This window comes from Oryctolagus cuniculus, chromosome 11 (assembly GCF_964237555.1).
Source record: "Oryctolagus cuniculus chromosome 11, mOryCun1.1, whole genome shotgun sequence".
Taxonomy (NCBI): Eukaryota; Metazoa; Chordata; class Mammalia; order Lagomorpha; family Leporidae; genus Oryctolagus; species Oryctolagus cuniculus.
In genome coordinates this window covers 25,040,508-25,062,227 of record NC_091442.1, presented here as the reverse complement: position 1 = coordinate 25,062,227, position 21,720 = coordinate 25,040,508, and the positions used below count along the sequence as shown (strand labels likewise).

The window sequence follows — 21,720 nt, the reverse complement described above, 5'->3', positions numbered from 1 at the left end:
GGCAGGAGCCAGGTGCTTATCCTGGTCTCCCATGGGCTGCAGGGAGGGGCAACCGGGACAGAATCCGGCGCCCCGACCGGGACTAGAACCCGGTGTGCTGGTGCTGCAAGGCGGAGGATTAGCCTAGTGAGCTGCCGCGCTGGCGGTTGTTTGTTTAAAAAAAGATTTATTTATTTTTTTGAGAGGGAGAGATCTTTCATCTGCTGATTCACTCCCCAAATGGTTGCAACAGCTAGGGCTGAGCCAGGCTCAAGCCAGGAACCAGGAGCTTTTTCTGGGTAGTAGGGACATGAGTGGTAGGGACCCAAGTGCATGGGCCATTTTCTGCTGCCTTCCCGAGCACGTTAGTAGGGAGCTGGATCAGAAGTGGAGCAGCCAGGACCCAAGCTGGTACCTTCATGGGATGGGGGCATCACAGCATGTTAACCTGCTGCACCACTACTCTGGCCCTTGCTTTCTCCTTTTTCTGAAGATGGTCCTGGCATTTCCTTCAGTTCCTGGTTCTTGGCTCCCAAACCTCTCCCTTGGCTCTTTTCTCAACTTTGCTTTTTGCATTTGGATTGTTGCCAAGACACCATTAGGTTAGGATACTTTTGGCCAGACTTCAGTCTTCCACCTCCCATCTTGTGCTGATGACTTTTCATAATTGCACTACGTTCTCTTCTGACTCCCTGGCCAGGTATTTAAGATTGTGTATTCTGCTTCTGGTTTTTCTTTCCACTATCCCTCCCTCCCCTCTGTCTCCCAGGAGCCCATTGTTCAAGCCAAGCTGGCTCATTTCGTCTGTCACGGTGCTTGTCTTGGGGGTCTCTTTCCTGACTGTTCTCTGTCCTAGAGTGCTTTTTTTTTTTTTTTTTTTTTTTTTTTTTTTTTTTTTTGACAGGCAGGAGTGGACAGTGAGAGAGAGAGACAGAGAGAGAAAGGTCTTCCTTTGCCGTTGGTTCACCCTCCAATGGCCACCGCTGCAGCCGGTGCACCGCGCTGATCCGATGGCAGGAGCCAGGATCCAGGTGCTTTTCCTGGTCTCCCATGGGGTGCAGGGCCCAAGCACCTGGGCCATCCTCCACTGCACTCCCTGGCCATAGCAGAGAGCTGGCCTGGAAGAGGGGCAACCGGGACAGAATCCGGCGCCCTGACCGGGACTAGAACCCGGTGTGCCGGCGCCGCAAGGTGGAGGATTAGCCTATTGAGCCACGGCGCCGGCCCCCTAGAGTGCTTTTTTGACTCCTGGTGGGACTTGCTGGTGAGATGGATGGGCTCCAAGAATCCCCCAAAAAATCCTGACTTCATCTTGGGGAGGGTGCTGCTGACGCAATAGAAACATGGCCAGAAGCAGGGCTGCCACAGGCACTCACCTAACCCTCGTTCCACGGTGAAGAGTCCTGTCTCCAGGGGCACTGGGAGACCTGAGGCCCATCCTGCCCCATCCTGCTGCTAGAGAAATGTCTGTGGAAGAAAGGATGCTTACCATATGCTGGAGTAGGCCTGTGTGAGCCTGCCCCTGACGTCTCTGCCGACCTGGGACCTGGGACCTGGGACCTGGGATGGTCAGCCTTTCACATGGGCCATACAAAGCCTGCAGGTCAAGCCACTCTGATTCCCTGTTCTAGGTCACAGATAATGTCTTCTGTGGATTTAGAAGAGGGCCCTCTATCTCAAAAGGTAAGACAATCTAAGGACGGGGAGGGAGCATTCCAGAGCCACCCAAGACATCACTCATTAGCAGGGGGGTCCAGTGGTTTCCACTCCAGGGTTGCAAAGCCAGGCATTTATAGGTCCAGGTAGGTGACCTCAGTGCACTGCAAGCAGGCTGCTCTTGGCTTTGAAACAGTGCATGAGCCAGTGCCCCCGAGGCTACCCACCTGCAGTCAGTGCATGCACTGTATTGAATTTTTCCAGCAGAATTGTGATAGTGGTGGGATAGGCTGTATGAATTGTTAAGCCAGATATGTATCATCTATTAAGTCAGACAGGAATCGGGAGAAAGCTACCATCTGCTGGTTTGCTCCCCAAGTGCCTGCAATGGACTGGGCCAAAGCTGGGATCTGGGAATTTCACCCAGGTCCCCCACATGTGTGGCAGGAACCCAGTTGAGTCATTGTCACTGCCACCCAGGGTCTGTGCTAGCAGGAAGCTGGAGTTAGCAGCCAGAGTTGGAGTGGGTAGCAAGCCTTGGCACTCCACTATGTAACATTGGTATCTTCAGCACTAGGCTAAATGCCTGCCCCTGTCCTTCGGCTGTTTGAACTAAACTCCTCTGACTGCTGTAGGCCCTGGGCAGTGCCTCTCAGCAGGCAGCACTGCCTGCTTGTCGTCGGTGGGCATCTGCTTGTCCTCCAAGGCATCTCAGGGAGGCAGCCTTTAGTGACGGGGAGCACTGTGCTGCTGAGACAGGCAGGGGCTGGGAGAAGCAGCGTTTCTGGGTCTGGGGGGTTGGGGAAGGCTGAATAGAGGAAGGGAGCTAAGGGGAAGCCCAGATGGAGGGGTCTGCAGGAGCTGTGTGTGCTGTGGGGCGGCCAGGAAAGGGGCAGGTGAGGCTATCTGGGCTGCTCAGAACCACATCACATTGGCTTCCCTGGGTCTTGAATTCTGACCGCTGAAGATTTGAGATTACTTAGCAAACTGGAGCAGCTTAGAGTCCTGTTAGGAGGGAGGCCTTGGCTGTGTCCTGTAGCCTTCCTGAGCTTTAGTGGTGGCATCTGTTCTGTAGAATGGGAGTGATGGTTAACCCTCCAAGGTCAGGGGAAGCAGTCTGGATTTTTTTCTTGACCTCCCTAGGGCTAAAAATAGTTAAGACTTACTTGCAAAAATTTCCTCTTTAAATAGATGTGCTCAAACATGTTTGGTTCAGTCGATTAACCCCCTGTGTCCCTGGCTCTTGTAGTCAGATTCATTTCAGCTGTCTGCCTTAAGTGAATTTGGGGAGGACAGGGAGGCGGTCAGCTCCTCGACGTCATCATTCACCTTCAGCCCGATGCCTGCAGTCCAGCACAAGTCTCACTTGTTTATTGAGGTACCACTGGCCAAGGTGGAGAGAATATTTGAGGAGGGTCTCAACAAGGCTGGAGGTAAAGTTGCACTGTAGGCTCAGTCTCTGTGACTGCTGCAGAGTGGGACCCGGTACCTGGGGTGTGTGGAGGGCGTAGACCTGACAAGCAGTTTTGCGTTTAGTGTCTACTTTAAAACTTTTAATTTTGGGGCCAGAGTTGTGGTATGGCGGGTTAAGCCACCAGTTGTAACGCCAGCATCCCATACTGGACTGTGAGCCCTGGCTGCTGTGATTCCAATCCAGGTCACTGCTAATGTGCCTGGGACAGCAGAAGATGACTCAAGTACTTGGGCCACTTGCCACCCACGTGGGAGACCCAGAAAGAGCTCCTGGCTTTGGCCTGCCACCACCTGGCCGTTGCAGCCATTTGGGGAGTGAACCAGCAGATGGAAGATCTTTTTCTCTCTCTGTCACTCTGCCTTTCAAATCAAACAGAAATCTTTAAAAAGCAAGACAAAGCAATATGTTTAAATTTAAGAATTGTAGGGTAAGCTGTTGACTGTGATGCTGGCATCTCATGTGAGTGCTGGTCGAGTCCCAGCTGCTCCACCTCAGTCCAGCTCCCTGCTAATGCACCTGAGAAAGCAGCAGCAGATGGCCCAAGTCCATGGGCCTCGCAACCCATTTGGGAGACTGGGATGAGATTCTTGGCTTTGGCCTGGCCCAGGAGCAGCCATTGTAGCCATTTAGGGGGTGAACTAGCTGGTGGAAGATTGATCTCTCTCTCTCTCTCTCTAACTCTGCCTTTCAAATAAATAAAATGAATCTCTTAAAAAAGGAGTTCTAAGCACACTGAAGGTGACTCGGGGTCGAGCAAGATTTCAGTAATACTCCTTGTGCAAACATCCAGATGCAGCAGTGTCGTCACCTGGTGGTTTTCTTCCAGACGCTGTAATGTGAGTGCGTTACTGCCTGTGCTGTTGAACAGTATTCCAGCCCTGGTGGCTTAAGTCTGTTACCTCAGTCTCAGAGGGTCACGAGTGTGGCCACAGCTTAGCTGGCTTCTCTGTTCGGGGTCTCCCAAAGCTGCAGGAAGTTTTCAGCGGCTGTGATCTCTTCTGGGACTTCACCAGGCAGGGACACACGTCCAGGTTCACTCTGCTTGTTGATGGAGTTCATTTCCTTGCAAATGTAGGACTGAAGGCATCTGTTTGCTCCTGGCTGTGAGGGGGAGGACTCAGCTTGTAGGGACTCCCACAGTTCCTGGCCTTGTAGGATTCACCAGCCTGGCTCCTTGCAAGGCTCAAGCCAACAAGAGAGAGATTCCAGCAAGATAAATGTTATAGTCTCATATAGCATGTCTCATAGGGTTCACGGAGATGGCTGAAGCAGGGTTTTCACTTCATGAAAGAAAGAATTCAGGTGTGGAACAGAGTAGTGGTAAGCAAGGTAGGAAGGTTTAATGGGGTAGGGTATCCATCAGAACAGGTGGGCATCTTTCTGGATGAAATCAGAGTGCCCACCCATTCAGACCGGGGCAGGAAAGGTTGCCAAGTTTAGTGGAGAGAATACACCTGACAGGCCAGGCGGGCGTCTCAGCTGCGAGCTGAGGGACACACAGCTGATGGAGCAGCAGGCATCTCAGGAGCGAGCCGGGAGCACAGTCTGCGTTCAGACTGCGGCTCGTGAGGCAGTGGGGTCCTGTTCTTCCTGCTGTTTCTCTTTGCCCCCACTCTCTTCTCCTGGACAGAGCATTTCCTTAGTGTGAAATGGGCGAAGCTCTTCCCAAGGTTGTATTACCCAATGTTATCAGACTAGGTAGCCCTCTTGGTGCTGGGCACAGAGGGTTCTGGGGTGCGTCTTTGGGAGGAGGGCTGAGTGGGCTCACTTGCACAGCCATGGGGGTGTGGGCAAGACTATGTAGCGTGGAATCAAGGCGCCTCCGAGGCGGCCGGCAGCGGCTGCGTTCCTCTGTGCAAGTGCTCTGTTTTCCTGAGGCCCCTTCGCCGCGACAGGCCCACTTCCAGCTTCCTGACTGTCACATCGTGAGCACACAGTTCCGCGCGTCCTGTCGTCCTGTCATCTGTGCGGTGCTGTGTGGGTCCCCTGCGCTCCGAGGAGGGGGCTTAGACACCTGGGAGCACGCATTAGGGGCCTCCCCGTGTCTCTTCACTGTGGCTGTATCCATACTGTGTGGTCACGCTGCACAGCGTGTGACCGGGTATGTCCAAAAAGCTCCCTGAAAGTTGAAAATGCTGTGAGTCAAACGTGTTGTTGCACCATGCCTGCTGACCGTCAGGGCCTGGCCCGGCCCGGCCCAGCTCACGGTGCACAGGACACTTAGATCGCCTACAGCTGGGCAAAACCAGCGACCTCAGAGCCGGTCCTTCACTAAGTGTAGACTAGCCCACAAGTCAGAGCGGTGCTGAGTGTGAAGAGCGCAGTGGTGTGGGTGTGTGTGCACCCCTGTCCAGTGGCTCTGTCCTCAGGGACTGTCTGCCTGTGTCGTTGGAGCCCCGCCCTCTTACCTGATGACTCTTCATCTCTCAAAGACTTTTTCGTATTGTTGCAGTCTTCCAAGCCACCATTACTACTGTGTCCAAGTGTCCCACTGATTAAGCCATTTCTGTATTTTAGTTTACTTAAGCTTTATTGATTTGAAACACTGTTTTTGAGGCTAGTCTTTGTACATCTGACTTCTCTGTTATAAACTTGATTTTTTTCTTCCTTAAGATGATCCTCTTAAAAGTCAAATCATAGGAGTATGTAAAAGGAATCTTGCTTTTTTTTTTTTTTTTTTTTTTTTTGACCGGCAGAGTTAGAGACAGAAAGATCTTCCTTCCGTTGGTTCACCCCCCAGATGGCTGCTATGGCTGGTGCGCTGCGCTGCTCCGAAGCCAGGAGCCAGGTGATTCCTCCTGGTCTCCCATGGGGTGCAGGGCCCAAGCACTTGGGCCATCCTCCACTGCCTTCCCGGGCCACAGCAGAGAGCTGGCTTGGAAGAGGAGCAACCGGGACGGAATCCGGTGCCCCAACCGGGACTAGAACCTGGGGTGCCGGCGCCGCTAGGTGGAGGATTAGCCTAGTGAGCCGCGGCGCCGGCCAGAATCTTTCTTTATGTCTACTAGGCTATGAGTGTCGATGTTGAGGCCCCGTCAGCTTGCCCTGTTAATTTCTTCTGAGTGTTAAGCCGTGCTTTGAAGTGGGCAGGAAGGCTGACACATGCCTGGTTTACAGATGAGCAAAGTGAGGCGTGGGAAGAGCAGCTTGTGTCTGACGTGAAGACAGCTGCCTCCGTTGCTGCTGGCAGCCGGGAGGCCCACAGCCCATGGGCGTCTAGTCACACAGTTCAGAATTCAAAAGGCACATTTCTTGTGATACCTTCTCAGCACCCAGAGGCAATGTTCCCTCCCCCGCCGTGCTGCCCAGATGTGTCCTGAGACCTTTAGACTCCAGAAGTGGATTTACTCATGTCTCCTTTTCATAGGCACTTGCAGCTCTGTTGCACTTGCTCTTTAGGCAGAGTGACAGGAACAGAGATTTTCCATCTGCTGGTTCACTCTCCAAATGGCCACAGCAGCCAGGGCTGAAGCCCGGAGCTAGGGGCTTCTTCCAGGTCCCTACATGGGTGCAAGGGCCCGAGGACTTGGGCCATTTCCTGTTGCTTTCCCAGGCGCATTGAGCAAGGAGCTGGATTGGAAGTGGAGGCAGTAGGATTGAGTCCAGGCACTCTGATACAGGATGCAGTGACCCAAGCAGTGGCTTTACACGCTGTGCCACAATCTCTTGCCTCTAGAAAAATTAATTTTTAACAAGCCCCTGCCTTTCTTTTTATATGGCATATCTTGGAGATATTTTCATATGAATGTAAAAACAACTTCCTCATTAAAAAAGAACCATAGTGTTAATTGGAGGAAAGGAAATTTCACCTTTTATTGACATAGGAAAAGAAAATATGATAATTTTTCTCCGTTAGAGGTCTTACAGGCGGTGGGCTAGGAACCTGGGCTTGACAGCATTCCACAGGCCCAGGCCGACCGTGTGGCCTTGAGGGAGAAGGGGACACCTGGGGTTCTGCCGGCTCAGCAGGTTGCCTTTTCCAAGCCTCAGTACTTTTGTAGGTTGACCTTTTTTTCTTTTCATTTTTTTTTATTTGAAAGGCAGAGAGAGAAAGATAGAGATCTTCCATCCACTTATTAATTCTCCAAATGCCCGTAATAGCCAAGGCTGGACCAGGCTGAAGCCAAGAACTCAATCTGGGTCTCCATGTAGGTGGCAGGAGCCCAACTATTTTTTTTTTTTAAATTTTTTGACAGGCAGAGTGGACAGAGAGAGACAGAGAGAAAGGTCTTCCTTTGCCGTTGGTTCACCCTCCAATGGCTGCCGCGGCCGGTGCGCTGCGGCCGGCGCACCGCGCTGATCCGATGGCAGGAGCCAGGTGCTTCTCCTGGTCTTCCATAGGGTGCAGGGCCCAAGCACTTGGGCCATCCTCCACTGCACTCCCTGGCCACAGCAGAGAGCTGGCCTGGAAGAGGGGCAACCGGGACAGAATACAGCGCCCAGACCGGGACTAGAACCTGGTGTGCCGGCGCCGCAAGGCGGAGGATTAGCCTAGTGAGCCGTGGCGCCGGCTGAGCCCAACTATTTGAACATCCCTGCTGCCTCTCAGGCTGCGCACCAGCAGAAAGCCGAAACTGAAAGCAGAACTTGAACCGAGACACTCCTGATATGGATGTCCTAAGTGGTGCCTTTTTTTTTTTTTTTTTTAAAGATTTACTTATTTATTTGAAAGGCAGAGTTACAGAGAGAAAGGGAAGAGAGCTTCCATTTGCTAGTTTACTCCCCTGATGTCCACAACAGCCAGGCTGGGCCAGGGCAAAGCCAGGAGCTTCATCTGGGTCTCCCACATGGGTACAAGGCCCCAGGTACTTGGACCACCTTCTGCTGCTTCCCCAGTCACATTTGCAGGGAGCTGGATCAGAAGTGGAGCAGCTGAGACTTGAACCAGTGCCCATATGGGATGTCTGCACTCAGAGGGTTTTTTTTTTTTTTTTTAAAGTACAATTTTATTGTCAGAATTTCTTTTTTAAAGATTTATTTATTTGAAAGGCAGTTAGAGAGACAGACAGAAGTCTTTCATCTGCTGGTTTACTCCCCGAAATCAGGCTGGGCTGATCTAAAGCCAGGAAGGAGTCTGGAGCTTCTTTTAGGTCTTGCACGTGGATGCAGGGACCCAAGCACTTGGGCCATCTTCTGCTTTCCCAGGTACATTAGCAGGGAGCTGGATCAGAGTGGAGCAGCTGGGACTTGAACTAGCACCCATTTGGGATGCTGGTGTCACAGGGCATGGCTTAACCTGCTGTGCCACAACACTGGCCCCCAGTCAGTGGTTTTGAAAGAGGAGGACCTATTGATCTACTGGGGAGTTTATTTTTCAGTTAAAAAAATTTAAGATTTATTTATTGATTTGAAAGAGTTATGTTGAGAGAGGAAGAGACAGGGAACTTTCATCCTACACTGGTTCATTCCCCAGGTGGCCACAACTAATGGGGTTGGGTCAGGCTGAAACCAGGAGCTTCTTCTGGGTCTCCCATGGGGGTGGCATGGGCCCAGGTATTTGGGCCATCTTCTGCTGCTCTTCCTGGTCATTAGCAGAGAGCGGGATCAGAAGCGGAGCAGCTGGGACACTGGCACCCATATGGGATGCCAGTGTTGCAGGTGGTGGCTTTACCTGCTATGCCACAGTGCCAGCCTTTACTTAAACATTTTAAAAAGATTTATGTATTTATTTGAAGTGGAGGTTGACAGAGAGAAAGGTCTCCTATCTACTGGTTCACTCCCCAAATACCTGCAACAGCTAGGTTTGGGCTGAAGCCAGGAGCTTGGAACTCCATGTGGTTCTCCCATGTGGGTGGAAGGGACCCAAGTATTTGGGCCATCATCCGCTCTCTTCCCAGGTATATTGGGAAGCTGGATCAGAAGCCCAGGACCTGGGACCTGAACTGGCACTCCAATATGGGATGCAGGTTTCCCAAGCAGCAGTTTAACCTGCTGTGTCACAATACCTGCCCCTAAATGAAAAAAAAAAAAAAATTTTTTTTTTTTTTTGACAGGCAGAGTGGACAGAGAGAGAGAGAGACAGAGAAAAAGGTCTTCCTTTGCCCTTGGTTCACCCTCCAATGGCCGCCGCGGCCGGCACACTGCGGCCGGCGCACCGCGCCTATCCGAAGGCAGGAGCCAGGTGCTTCTCCTGGTCTCCCATGGGGTGCAGGGCCCAAGCACTTGGGCCATCCTCCACTGCACTCCCGGGCCACAGCAGAGAGCTGGACGGGAAGAGGAGCAACTGGGACAGAATCCGGCGCCCAGACCGGGACTAGAACCCGGTGTGCCGGCGCCGCAAGGCGGAGGATTAGCCTAGTGAGCCGCGGCGCTGGCTAAATGAAAATTTTTTAAAAGATTTACTTATTTAAAACTTATTTATTTGTTAAAGATTTATTTATTTGAGAGTTACAGAGAGAGAAGAGGAGACAGAGACAGACAGAGAGAGAGAGAGAGAGAGAGAGAGATCTTGCTGGTTTACTGCCACAGCTAGGGGTGGGCGAGGCTGAAGCCAGGAGCCAGGAGCTTCATCTGGGTCTGCCACTTGGGTGTAGGGGCTCACTGCTTTCGCAGTCACATTAGCAGGAAGCTGGATCAGAAGTGGAGCAGCTGAGATTCGAACCAGCGCTCATATGGGATGCCAGAGCTGTGACAGTAGCTTAATCTGCTACACCACAACACCAGCCCCTAAAGGAAATTTTAGTTGACAAAGAATTCTGCATATTTATGGAGTACAGTGTAATAATTTGATACAAATAGTGTGTTATGGTCAAATCAGGGTAATTAGCATCTCCATCTTCTTAAACATTTTTTATAAATATGTATTTATTTATTTGAAAGGTAGAGTTGCAGAGAGGGGTAGAGAGAGAGAGAGGGAGGGGGAGAGCGGGAGAGGGGGAGAGGTCTTCCATCTGCTGGTTCACTACCCAAATGGCCACAACAGCTAGAGCTAGGCTGATCTGAAGCCAGGAGCCTAGGTCTCCCATATGGGTGCAGGGGTCCAAGCACTTGGGCCATCTTCTGCTGCTTTCCCAGGCCATAGCAGAGAGCTGGATCAAAAGTGGAGCAACTGGGACTCAAACCAGCACCCATATGGGACTTGAACCAGCAGGCACTACAGGCAGCAACTTTACCCACTGCACCACAGTGCTGGCCCCTCTCCTTAAACATTTATCATTTCTTTGTGTTGGAGCCTTTCAATTCCTCTCTCCTAGTTCTTTAGAAATAATCTATTCATTTATTTTATTTATATGAGAGATTTATACAGATTCCCCAAATGCCTGCAACAGTTGGGGCTGGGCCAGGTAGAAGCTGGCAGCTGGGAGCTCAATCCAAGTGTGCTCCATGGGTTGCAGGGACACAACTACTTAAGTTGTTAGCTGGTGGCCAGCACCGTGGTGCAGTGAGCTAATCCTCCGCCTGCGGCACCGGCATCCCAAATAGGCACCGGTTCTAGTTCCGGCTGCTCCTCTTCCAGCTCTTTGCTGTGGCCTGGGAAGGCAGTAGAAGATGGCCCAAGTCCTTGGGCCCCTGCATCTGCATGGGAGACCAGGAAGAAGCACCCGGCTCCTGGCTTCAGATCAGTGCAGCTCCAGCCATTGCGGCCCTTTGGGGAGTGAACCAATGGATGGAAGACCTCTCTCTGTCTCTCCCTCTCACTGTCTATAACTCTACCTCTCAAATAAATAACAAACAAACATAAAAAAATATTTCCTGCAGCTTCCCAGGGTGCACATTAGCAGGAAGTTGGAATTGGGAGAGTTGAGACTCAATCCCAGGCACTCCGTTATGGCTCTGGGTGTCTCAAGCAGTGTGTGGACCACAGTACCTGATACCCGTTTTTTTTCTGGCTCTTTATAAAATATATGATACATTGATGTCAACTGCTGTGCTATAGAACAGCAGTACTTCCCCTTATCTAAGCTTATTTTGTTACTTGTTGTCTTACCTCCCTGTAGTCCTCTCTACCCTCCCCTTCAAGTTGATGTTCTAGAAGGGAGTAGAATAGTGGTTCCAGAGGAGGGTTTGAGAGCATGCTTGAAGGTGTTTCACGCCATCTGTCTCTTGAGGGAGGCTTCCAGTGGTCATGGACTGTTACCTGATGTCCATCTTGTAGGTGAAAGGACCGTGAAGGGCCACTCAGAATGCATAAAACGCCTGGATTCTAACTTCAGGTAGGCAGGATGGATCCTCCTTCAGCAAGGCATATCGTGTTTGGGCTTTCACCTGTTCCTTAACCTAGCAACAACTGCTAATCGTTGCTGCGGCCGGAGGAGGGTGAAAAGTGTGAACTCGAGCAGATTGCTGGGGTTAGCTCTGGCTCCACCACTGCCCAGCTGCAGAGCGTGGGCGAGTGATCTCTCCTCTCAGCCAGTTTCCCCACACGCCCGCCCTCGTGAAGTGGCAGCATGCACAAGGGAAGAGTGCCTAGTGCCAGTGTCACATCCCCATCACACCCTGGTGCCCACAGGCATCCGTGGACAGTCACGGGAGGAACAGGTGTGGGCTTTCCCTCTGAGTCCACAGGCTGGATGGGAGATGAGACAAAGGTCCAACGTGGTGTGTCAGGCTGTGAGGACCGAGGGCAGTGAGGTTGGCCCCAGGAAGGTTCTCTCTCTGGAAGGAACGAGCTGAATTGTGGGAGGACATCCAGACCCCACAGAAGCCTTGCAGCAGGCCTGGGCTTGGTGCTGTGACACGTGGTGAGGGGCAGAGGATGAAGGGACAGTGGTGGGAGGCAAGGGTTGATTGAGAGCAGCCAGGGAAATGCATGGTCTTGGGCCACAGTGAGGATTCCAAGCTGTAGTAGAGTGTTAGAAGCACTTTCTAAAGGCTGTAATGTAAATGTGCATATAAAATTTACCTAGAGGTTATTGCCCAAGTCTCAGATTCCCTTAACAGCCACAAAACCCAGCCCAGGGCGAGTGTTTGTCCTTGCGCTTTCCTCCTCTCCCCGCCCCTTCTTTCTCCCCAGCCAAGGTTTGTATTTTGATAACAGATGCACTTCACAGGCGGGCCTTTGGCTTTGTGGTTAAGACACCCACTTTCTGTACTGGAGCCTGGGCTTGATTACCAGCTCCTCTCCCTGTTTCAGCTTCCTGCTGGTGTGCATTCTGGGAGGCAGCAGGTGATGGTTCAGTGTTTGGGTCTCTGACATGCGAGACCTGGACTGAGTTCTTGGCTTCTTCCTGGCCCAACTTTGGCCATTGTGAGTGTTGTGGGAGTAAGCAGTGGATGGGAACTGTTTCCCTGTCTCTTAGCCTCTCAAATAAATACATTAAACATAAAAAAAAGTTGTATTTCAGGATAGGCGTTGTTTAACTGCTGGTTGGGACACCTGCATCCCAGACCAGATTGCTGGTTCAAGTCCCAGCCACTCTGCTTCCAGTCCAACTTCTTGCTAATGCACCTGGGAAGCAGCAGCAGATGGGCAGTCCCGGGTGGAGTTTGGCCTCACCCAGCCCTGGCTGTCTGGAGAGTGAACCACAGATGGAAGACCTCCCTCCCTCCTCCTCTCTCTTTCTCTGTCACTCTGCCTTTTAATCAATGAATGACTCTTTAAGAAATGATTTTTTTTTTTTTTTGGTCTACATACCACTCCTGTGTTTCACTTGTCCTCTGTGTTGAAGGTTTTCACTGCCACCCTGCCTAGGCTAAGACATTTGGAAATGGCAATGGCATCTGATCTTTTAAATTATGTACTGCCCTGCCCCCCCCCCCCCCAATCGCTGTGGAACCCTGCAGTGGAAACTGTTCAGCCTCTGTTTTTTGGGCTGATTGAGCATTGGACAGGTAAGAGGTGAAAGCCGGCAGAAATGTCAGGGGTCAGGCCTAGACCAAGTGAAGAGGTGGATGCTGGCAACGTGCAGGCCGGATCAGTGGGGCAGGAGAGTTATGGTGTCTGTGGGACGGTGAGAGGGCAGCAGCTGCTCTGGTCCGGCTGCTTGAGGCATCAGACCAACGGCGCCTGCAAAATGACTCCTCTGCTCGTGCCCCTCAGCAGCCGGACACCCTTGCGCACTGTGGGTCTGTGATGGGCCGAGCGACTAAATGGCTGTTCCTCTTTCTCTCTCTGAAGTCATGGACTTGGAAGCTTTCATTAAGACCATGAAGAGGGTTCTGAGCAATGCGTCAGATGACATGCTGGAGGCACTGTTTCTGAAGGTGGACTCAGACTGTAATGGCTTTGTCACCTGGGTGAGCAGGGTGTCCCTGCTGCCTCAGGGCACGGAGGAACAGGTGGAGGGAGGGCCAGAGGTGGGGGCAGTCCCGTGGGGTGTTTGCTGGCTGGAAGGAACCCTAGGTGTCTTGGAGGGGTCCCTTCTGAGACTTTTAGGAACTGGGCTCCTTGCTGTTCCACACCTTCCTGGGGTGCTGGAGAGTGTGTGACAAGTGTCATGAGCCCCTGTGTGAGACCTTCTGAGTGCAATGGTGAGCAGCTAAGGTTTCCCCACCTGCCACAGGCTGCCCTGCATCCCAGCATCCAAGCTGCATGTCTGGCTGTGGGCATTCAAGCTGACTGTTCCATGGCTGTCTATGGTCACTCAGGAACACGCAAACCAAAAATTCTAGGGCTTTCTAGCATGGTAATAATAATGTTTTTGTTGTTTCCTGACAGTAAATGTCCTACTGTGAGCACTCAGGCGTTGAAGCCGCAGAACGATTTCCCTGCTTAGCCAGGTTGGGAAACGGAGGCATAGGGAAGTTAGGACATTTGCCCTGGGTCACAGAGCTGTAGTTAGCAGAAGAGCCATTATTCAGACCTAGGCCCTCTGCCTCAAGAGTCCACGTGTGCTCTGCCACTCAAACCTCCTCCTTGGTTGAGATGTAAGAAGGGAAATGGATAAGCCGAAAAGACAGGTTTATTGTGGTACAAAAACTTTGAAATCCATGGGCAGTTTTTTCATAACACACATTCCCGTGAACTTTTTGAAGTCAGAGTTTGTGCAGCACGGAGGGTGTTTTTGTCTAGTTACAGTGGCTCCAGCCAGGATCACATCGCCCGGGTCCGAGTCCCGGCTCTGCTCCCTATGCCAGTCTCCTACTGTGTGCACCCTGGCTGGGCTGGGTGGGGGCACAGAACCAGGCTCGGCTTCCTAAAGCCTAATGCGGGGCTGATTTGTCTGCACCCTCCCTCCCTTGCCTTTTCTTCCTGAGGCAGCAGAAGTATGTGGACTATATGATGGGCGAGTTCCGGGGCCAGGAGGAGATGAGGAAGAGCCAGTACCGCCTGCGCTTCCACCTCCCCATGACCGTCGTCCCCCTGTAAGGAGCCTCTGCCTGGGCCTGGGCGGGGGCGGTAGGACGAGCGCTGGCCCTTATGTTGAGACTCCTTCAAGCCACGGGCCACTCTTGGTGCTGCCCCGGGGCCTGCCCACAGCTGACGCTCTGTGTCCTTCAGCTCCTTCAGGCTTGTGGCCCTGCAGTGTTTGGGAGGGCCGAGAGGGTGATTTGTCCTCCTTTCACAGAGCACACTGGGGCTCAGAGAGGTGGGCAGCTTGTCCCAGGTCAGAGGCAGGGGTGGTCGGGTTGCTGTATTTGGTCCTCTGAGTCTGTCCCCCAGGATACTACATTGTTTCGTTTCTTCCCACGGCCAGGGCCCTGTGGGCTGGCAGCCTCACCCACAGGGCTGTAGATGGCTTGCGTGTGTACATCTGGGGTGACAGGAGTGAAACTCAGCGTGGCTGGCCCTGGGACGGCTCCTTCAGTCACTGATGGGTTTTGATGGCCCTGTCTCTCTTCCAACTCCTGCCTGAGCCTGCCTGCTCCCTGCTTCTGTGGCTCCACTACCTGCTGTTCACACTGGACCTTGGCCTTGAAGGGGAAGAAAATTGTCCTCTCCTTCTGCCCATGTTAGATTCACTGATTGGGGTCCCTGTCACTGAAGACAGACCCAGGAGATGAAGACCGTGAGAATTTATTTAATATTAGTGTATGTGTCCAGGGAGCCTTCGTAAGAAAATGAAGACCCCAAGAAGTAGTTCAAGTATGTTTCAGGCTGGGTTTGAGGAGCAGACCAAAACATGGGAGGATGTGATAGGACAAAGTGAGTGGCAGCAAAGCACTTTTTTTTAAAAAAGATTTATTTATTTGAAAGGCAAAATTAGAGAAAGAGATCTTCTGTCCACTGGTTCACTCCCCAGATGGCCACAAATATCGGAGCTGGGCCCATCTGAATCCAGGAGCTGCGTCTGGGACTCCTGTGTAGGTGCAAGGGCCCAAGCACTTGGGTCCCTTTGCTTTCCCAGGCACATTAGTAGGGAGATGGATTGGAAGTAGAGTAGCCAGGACACAAACCTGTGCCCATAGGGGATGCTGGTGATCGCAGGCAGCAGCTTTACTTGCTACGCCACAACACTGGCTTGTAGCTAAACATCTTATTATATTTATTTATTTATTTTTGGACAGGCAGAATTAGAGAAAGGTCTTCCTTTTAAATCTGTTGGTTCACCCCCAAAGTGGCCACTATGGCCGGCGTGTTGTGCCAATCCGAAGGCAGGAGCCAGGTGCTTCTCCTGGTCTCCCATGCAGGTGCAGGGCGCAAGGACCTGGGCATCCTCCACTGCACTCCCTGGCCACAGCAGAGAGCTGGACGGGAAGAGGAGCAACTGGGACAGAATCCGGCGCCCTGACTGGGACTAGAACCCGGTGTGCTGGTGCCACAGGTGGAGGATTAGCCTAGTGAGCTGCAGCGCTGGCCTGTAGCTAAGCATCTTAAATGGGAACGTGGCCAGACCTGTCTGCTCAGAATCCCCCATGTCCCATGTCTGACAATCAGCAGCGCTTTCCCTCCTGTGTGTGGAGGGCTGTGTCTCTCACCATGTGTCCGCCCTGTGTGTGCAGCTTCTTCAAGTTCCTTGAGTGTAACACTCACTTGCCCAGGTGCTGTACTGGGGGAGGCGTCTTGTCAGCTTCCTCCTCCTCCCGGGCCATGGCCCTGCCCACACCCACTGAGTCTGCCTTCCTCCAAGTTTCTGAGAACCAGGAGCACTGCAGCTCTGGAGCTGACCTGCCCATGACCGCTGGCTGCCTTCTTGGAGCCCACCATGGGTTGGGGCACCAGTTGCCTGGGGCACACGTCTCTTGCAGCCAGCTGCAGATTTGTATGGGCCCGTGCTCATGGAAGTGAGGGATGCTCCTGTCCTTGCTCCCTTCTCCTCTGTGGGCTCTCAGTCCTGATGCAGGGGACGCCTGCAGCCTGAGCTGGTCCTGCTTGCAGTCTCCCCTGACCTCCCCCCACTGCAGGAATCATGGATGTGAGATTGTGAAAGTGGCGTTTTTGAAGCTGCGGTTCAAGAAGATCGGGTGCTTCCTGAGCATCAGTAAGGACGGGCTCCTGCAGTTCTGGTCAGAGAGCTTCTCACTGATCAGCTCCTTTAGGGTGAGTGGGGCCCCGTGGGGTGGCCGGGAGCTTCTGGCTTTGTGTGCCAGCCCGCTGGACCTGCGTTCGTGGGACCTGGGTTCAAGATGTGGCTTCCCCGGGGGAGCTTCCTGTTGCCCTCACTAAGCGGGATGCTGCTTGGATGTCCCTTCCACCTGGCTGTCCAGCAGACACCGCAATGCCTGTTTGTCCTTGATTTCACTGCCCACGAGGCTCGCTTCTCTGTGTTGCCACAGCGGTGCCGGGCACCATCACCCAGAAAGCACCAGAGCTGGAAGTTAGCCTCCTCTCCTTTCTTTGTCACACACACTGTCCCCGAGTTCTGATGCAAACCCTTCGCCTGGACCAGGCAGGAAATCATGACGGGTTCGAGTGCAGGCTCTGGAGCCTGGCTGCCCCAGCCACCCACTGTGTTGCTCTCCGTGCCTGTTTTCCTTGCTGTAAACAGGGATAGTAAGAAACCTCTTGCAGGGCTTTGGGGGAGGGGGGGTTTGACTGCTGCGGTACACGTGTAGTGCTTGGGCTGGGGCAAGGCACACAGCACGCACCCTGCAAATAGCCGGGGGCCCCCGGCAAGGAGTGAGTCAGTGATCACACTCAGGAGGCGCTGTGTGCGCAGCGTGGCGAGGCCGAGTCCTCCAGCAGGTGGGGAAAGCCCTGCTCCCCGCGGGTGCTGCCGCCGCAGGAGCGGGTGGGAGCCGGCGATGGCGAGCGTTCCGCGCCGTGGAGCTAAGGTCTGCAGGGGCCTAGACCCTCACGAGGCCTTCACACCTGCCTCCCTGACGCACAGGTTTCTGGCCCCTCCGTCCTTCTTTTCTCTCTGTGCGTCTTAGAGGGCAGGTGCACTGTGGCCTGAGCTCTGGGTGTGTCTGCCACGCGGGCGCCTGGGTGGCACAGGAGGACAGAGGAGGACAGAAGGCTCCCTGGGCAGGCCCAGCAGACCTGGAGGCTCTTCCTGGAGAGGCTGCTCTGGCAGGTGGACTCTCCCTGAACGCAGCGTGGGGCCCAGGCTTCACTCACTAGCCGTGCCACCTTGACCAAGGCACTGAGACGCCCAAGGCTCTTGGAGTGTCCTGGGAGGGATGGCAGATGCGAGTTGGCAGGCTCCGCCGCTGTGGGTTAGACTGCAGCCCAGCGAGTTTCCGGCCTGTTTGCCTTACCGCCAGAGCCTGTGTGGGAGCACAGGCGCGGGCCTTGCTGCGCTCTGGGTCCTGACACACAGGCCGCCCGTCCTGCCCCATCAGTTCCTTTTGAACGTCTGTGTGGAGGACTGACTCCCTTGGAAACAGACCCGGTCGTTCCCCTTCCTGCTCTTTTGTGCAAAACATGAATTTCACGCAGGGAGCAGAGTCCTTCGGTGCCCCACCTAAGCCATCTCCCACTGAGCCCTAACCCAGAGCCTGCCCCTCTGGCCTCCTGTCCTCCCCGGATATGGGGGAGGAGGTACGGCTTTGCTTGTGCCTCCCCACTGGGGTGCCAGCCCCAATATTGTGTACATGGGGGTCATGTGAGGCAGCACCAGGCAGTGGAAGGGCCCTGGCACTGAGTGCCCGCCGAGTGCCCGGTGCCATTCATTCCTTGAACCTGGCAGAACGAATCCTTGCTAACAGGGCCACTTTGACCAGGCAACACCTGCAGAGGGTAAACAGGAGTCAGATGTGTAGAGGGTCAGGCAGTGGAAGGGTGATCTCCCTTCCCTGAGACCCTGACTTCTCTCCCTGGAGACAGCTGCTATGGGCTAGGGGTTGGGGTGGGTGTGTCGGTGGGTGGGTGGTGAGGGTCCGCATGAGCTGTGCTTTCAGGCTGGTCTGGGGTGGGGTGTGTGTGTGGGGGGAGTGAGGGTTCTCACGTGCGCGCACGTGTACGTGTGTATGTGTGTGTGTGTATGGTGAGGGTCTGTGTATGTGTGGTGAGGGTCTGTGTGTGTGTCGGTGGGTGGGTGGTGAGGGTCCGCATGAGTTGTACTTTCAGGCTGGTTTCTGGTCACTGTCATGGCCAGGCTCAGCTCGTGCCCTTCCCGGCACGCACTTGCTGGTGAGTGCACACAGGTGTGTCTTGGAAATGCATCCCCGATTGAAAGTGCTGCGCCCGGCCGGCACCGCAGCTCACTAGGCTAATCCTCCGCCTTGCGGTGCCGGCACACCGGGTTCTAGTCCCGGTCGGGGCGCCGGATTCTGTCCTGGTTGCCCCTCTTCCAGTCCAGCTCTCTGCTGTGGCCAGGGAGTGCAGTGGAGGATGGCCCAAGTACTTGGGCCCTGCACCCCATGGGAGACCAGGAGAAGTACCTGGCTCCTGGCGCACCGCGCTGGCCGCGGCGGCCATTGGAGGGTGAACCAACGGCAAAAAGGAAGACCTTTCTCTCTGTCTCTCTCTCTCACTCTCTCACTCTCTCACTGTCCACTCTGCCTGTCAAAAAAAGTGCTGCGCCCAAGACTTGGGTAGATCTGTTGGTTGTTCTTTTTTTTTTTTTTTTTTTTTTTTTTGACAGGCAGAGTGGACAGTGTGAGAGAGACAGAGAGAGAAAGGTCTTCCTTTGCCGTTGGTTCACCCCCCAGTGGCCGCTGCGGCCAGTGCGTTGCGGCCGACGCACCACGCTGATCTGAAGCCAGGAGCTAGGTGCTTCTCCTGGTCTCCCGTGGGGTGCAGGGCCCAAGCACTTGGGCCATCCTCCACTGCACTCCCGGGCCACTGCAGAGAGCTGGCCTGGAAGAGGGGCAACCGGGACAGAATCCGGCGCCCTGACCGGGACTAGAACCCAGGGTGCCTGTGCTGCAAGCGGAGGATTAGCCTAGTGAGCTGCGGCGCCGGCCAGCGTTGGCTGTTCTTTAAGCTGATTTTTTGCACCTGTAGAAACAGACTCAGTTGAATATTAGGCTTTTAGTAGTTAGTGGTCGCTCTGGGCTGCATGCTTTGTGTGGCAGGAGGGGGTTTCAGGGACCCAGGGCTCCTGGTGTGCCTCCTCAGGCGAGCGTCCCCAGCCTGTCTCCTCTGCTCCTCCTTGGCCAGCTTGACCAGATACAGCCGTCCCGCAGCCAGAAGATGTGGGTCACCGACATGGTGTGTCTGCACAACATGAACCTCCTGGCGGTGGCGTCAACGGAGCTGAAGATCGGTGAGTGCCTCCTCTCAGCCGTCCTTGGGGGCTGCCATCGGCCGGCCCTTGGGGTGTTGCCAGTGGAGAGAACCTGCTGGGCACTGGGTGCGAGGGGCGGGGCTGAGTCACTTGTCTGGTTGGCAGCCCAAGCCTCACTTTGTAGGCAGGAGCGCTGGGTGACTGCTGGAATGACTAGCACCCGAGTCTGTATGCTGGAGACCATAGGCAGTGCACATCCAGCCCTGATTCTGCCTCTGATCTCTTGCCACTCCCGGTCCTGGCCACCTCCATCTCTCCATGAAATGGCACGGAAGCTTCCTGCTGCTACTCACACTTCCCCTCAGGCCCACCATGGCAGCCAGGGTGGCACTTAAAATGCCCGTTTGCAGAAAGCCTGCTCTTCCAACGGAGAGGGGATCTTAATGTGCTCCGTGAGACCTGGACGGGCCGAGCCCTGCTGCCCTGGCAGTCCCCTCTGCCTGCCCCGCTTAGTCAAAGTCAGGTTCTTCTCTTCCAAAAGAGTGAGATCGACCCCCCTCCAAGGTCCCTGCTGCCGCCCTGTCACGCAGCTGTTAGCACAGCCCTGTTTTGTGGTCTGTCTCTTCCTCTGGACTGGAAGCTGCACAGGGTCGGAGACTCTTGCTCAGCCCAGTGTCTCAGTGGCTGCGTGAACGAAGCGTCCTGTGCGGCAACCTTGTCAGGTAGCCAGGGAGAGGAAACTCATGTGCAGAACTGCAGCCAACGGCACAAGCCCCTCAGGACAGGGAGCAGCTGTTCTGGAACAAGCGGGCCTTTGGAGTCAGGAGGGCCTGCGTTCAGACCCTTGTCCCACCACTCTGTAGATGGATGCCTCAGTTTACCCAGAGGTAAAATGGGGCTAATAACTCACGTCCTCAGGGTGAATCTGGCTTAGTGGCTAGGTGTGTGGAGCTCCTGGCACAGTGAGATCTTCCACCTGCTGGTTCACTCCCCAAGTGCCTGCAGTAGCTGGGGCTGGGCCAGACTGAAGCCGGGAGCTCTGAACTCCACCTGGGTTTTCCACGTGGGTGGCAGGAACTCAAGTACTGACCTGCCCTCTGTGGACTCCTAGGACGCCTGTTAGCTGGAAGCTCTATCAGAAGTAGAGGAGAGACTGTCACAGGCCCCGTGCTGCGGGATGTGGGCATCCCAAGTAGTGTTTAACGCTTAACCCACTGGGCCACAGTGCCAGCCCCAGGAGCCCATGTTGGAGATGATCAGGTGTCATCACAGCCATCCTGACTGAGCAGCTGCCATCTGCCCGGAGACACCTGGGCATGGCCAGAGACAGGGCTGCCGTGGCCCAGCGTGACCCGCAGCCTCCGAGGCCCCAGCCCGAGCAGAGGTGGCTGAGAGTCTGCCACTCTGCTGCTTGTTAGCCAGGGGCTGCACCTGCAGCTGGGCCTCCTGGAGGGAGGCAGACCTCGGAGGTGCTGAGCGCTGAGGCACTGGCTGGAAGGGCTGCACTGAAGGCTGCTGAACACAGTGGAAAGAGTGTTGGCAAAAGATGCATGGCAGGGGCTGGCGCAGGACAGGACGAGGGAAGGCAGCGAGCCTGGGGGAGCTGACCCTTACTGCCCTCCCCAGTGCGCCTGGGCGTCACCTGATTATGAGTCTCCTGTGGTGGGGCTGGAGGTGCCAGGCTGAGCCCTGGTTGCTGAGGGGGCCGCTGGGCTCTGACGTGGGTCTTTGCTTCTGACTGCATGCGCACCTGCTGGGAAGCACTGAGAGAGAGTGAGCGGATGGGCAGAGCTTCCGGTGACGGCAGTGCCCAGGGCCCGGCAAGTGCTCTCTTGTTTGCTGGTCACGCCCCGTCACTTTGTGATTCTCTAGGGCTCTAGGCCCCTGCCCAGACACACCCCCTCCCTCACTGAGCCTGCTTTGTAGCAGGAGAGACAGACCCTAAAAATGCAAACAAACCAAGAAGCATTCAAGGTTGAGATAAATTCAAGGTTGAGATAAATGAGGGGGCTGACAGCAGGGTCCCAGCCCAGGCGGGAAGCCTTTCCGAGGAGGCGACCTCTGAGCTGGGTCTTTCTCCCTGATGGAGGGGATGGCAGGTGGGGAGGCTGTGCAGGGTGAGCTGGGCACCAGTGGGGCGGGAAGGGCGGGGATGGGCATGGAGGGCGAGGCCCCAGG

The 21,720-nt window shown here is 54.5% G+C and overlaps 1 protein-coding gene across 9 annotated transcripts in view; it reads left to right on the top strand.

Moving 5' to 3' along the window:
* EFCAB8 (EF-hand calcium binding domain 8) overlaps nt 1–21,720 on the top strand; it is an 81,534-nt gene that overhangs the window by 12,543 nt on the left and 47,271 nt on the right. For 5 of the 9 annotated variants that reach the window (XM_070051919.1, XM_070051916.1, XM_070051917.1 and 2 more), the window contains exons 2-7: nt 1,611–1,662; nt 2,885–3,068; nt 13,167–13,285; nt 14,250–14,353; nt 16,334–16,469; nt 19,434–19,581. In XM_070051919.1, coding sequence (XP_069908020.1) covers nt 1,611–1,662; nt 2,885–3,068; nt 13,167–13,285; nt 14,250–14,353; nt 16,334–16,469; nt 19,434–19,581 — 743 coding nt within the window. The other 4 variants (XM_070051920.1, XM_008256115.4, XM_070051921.1 and 1 more) reach the window with 3 other exon arrangements.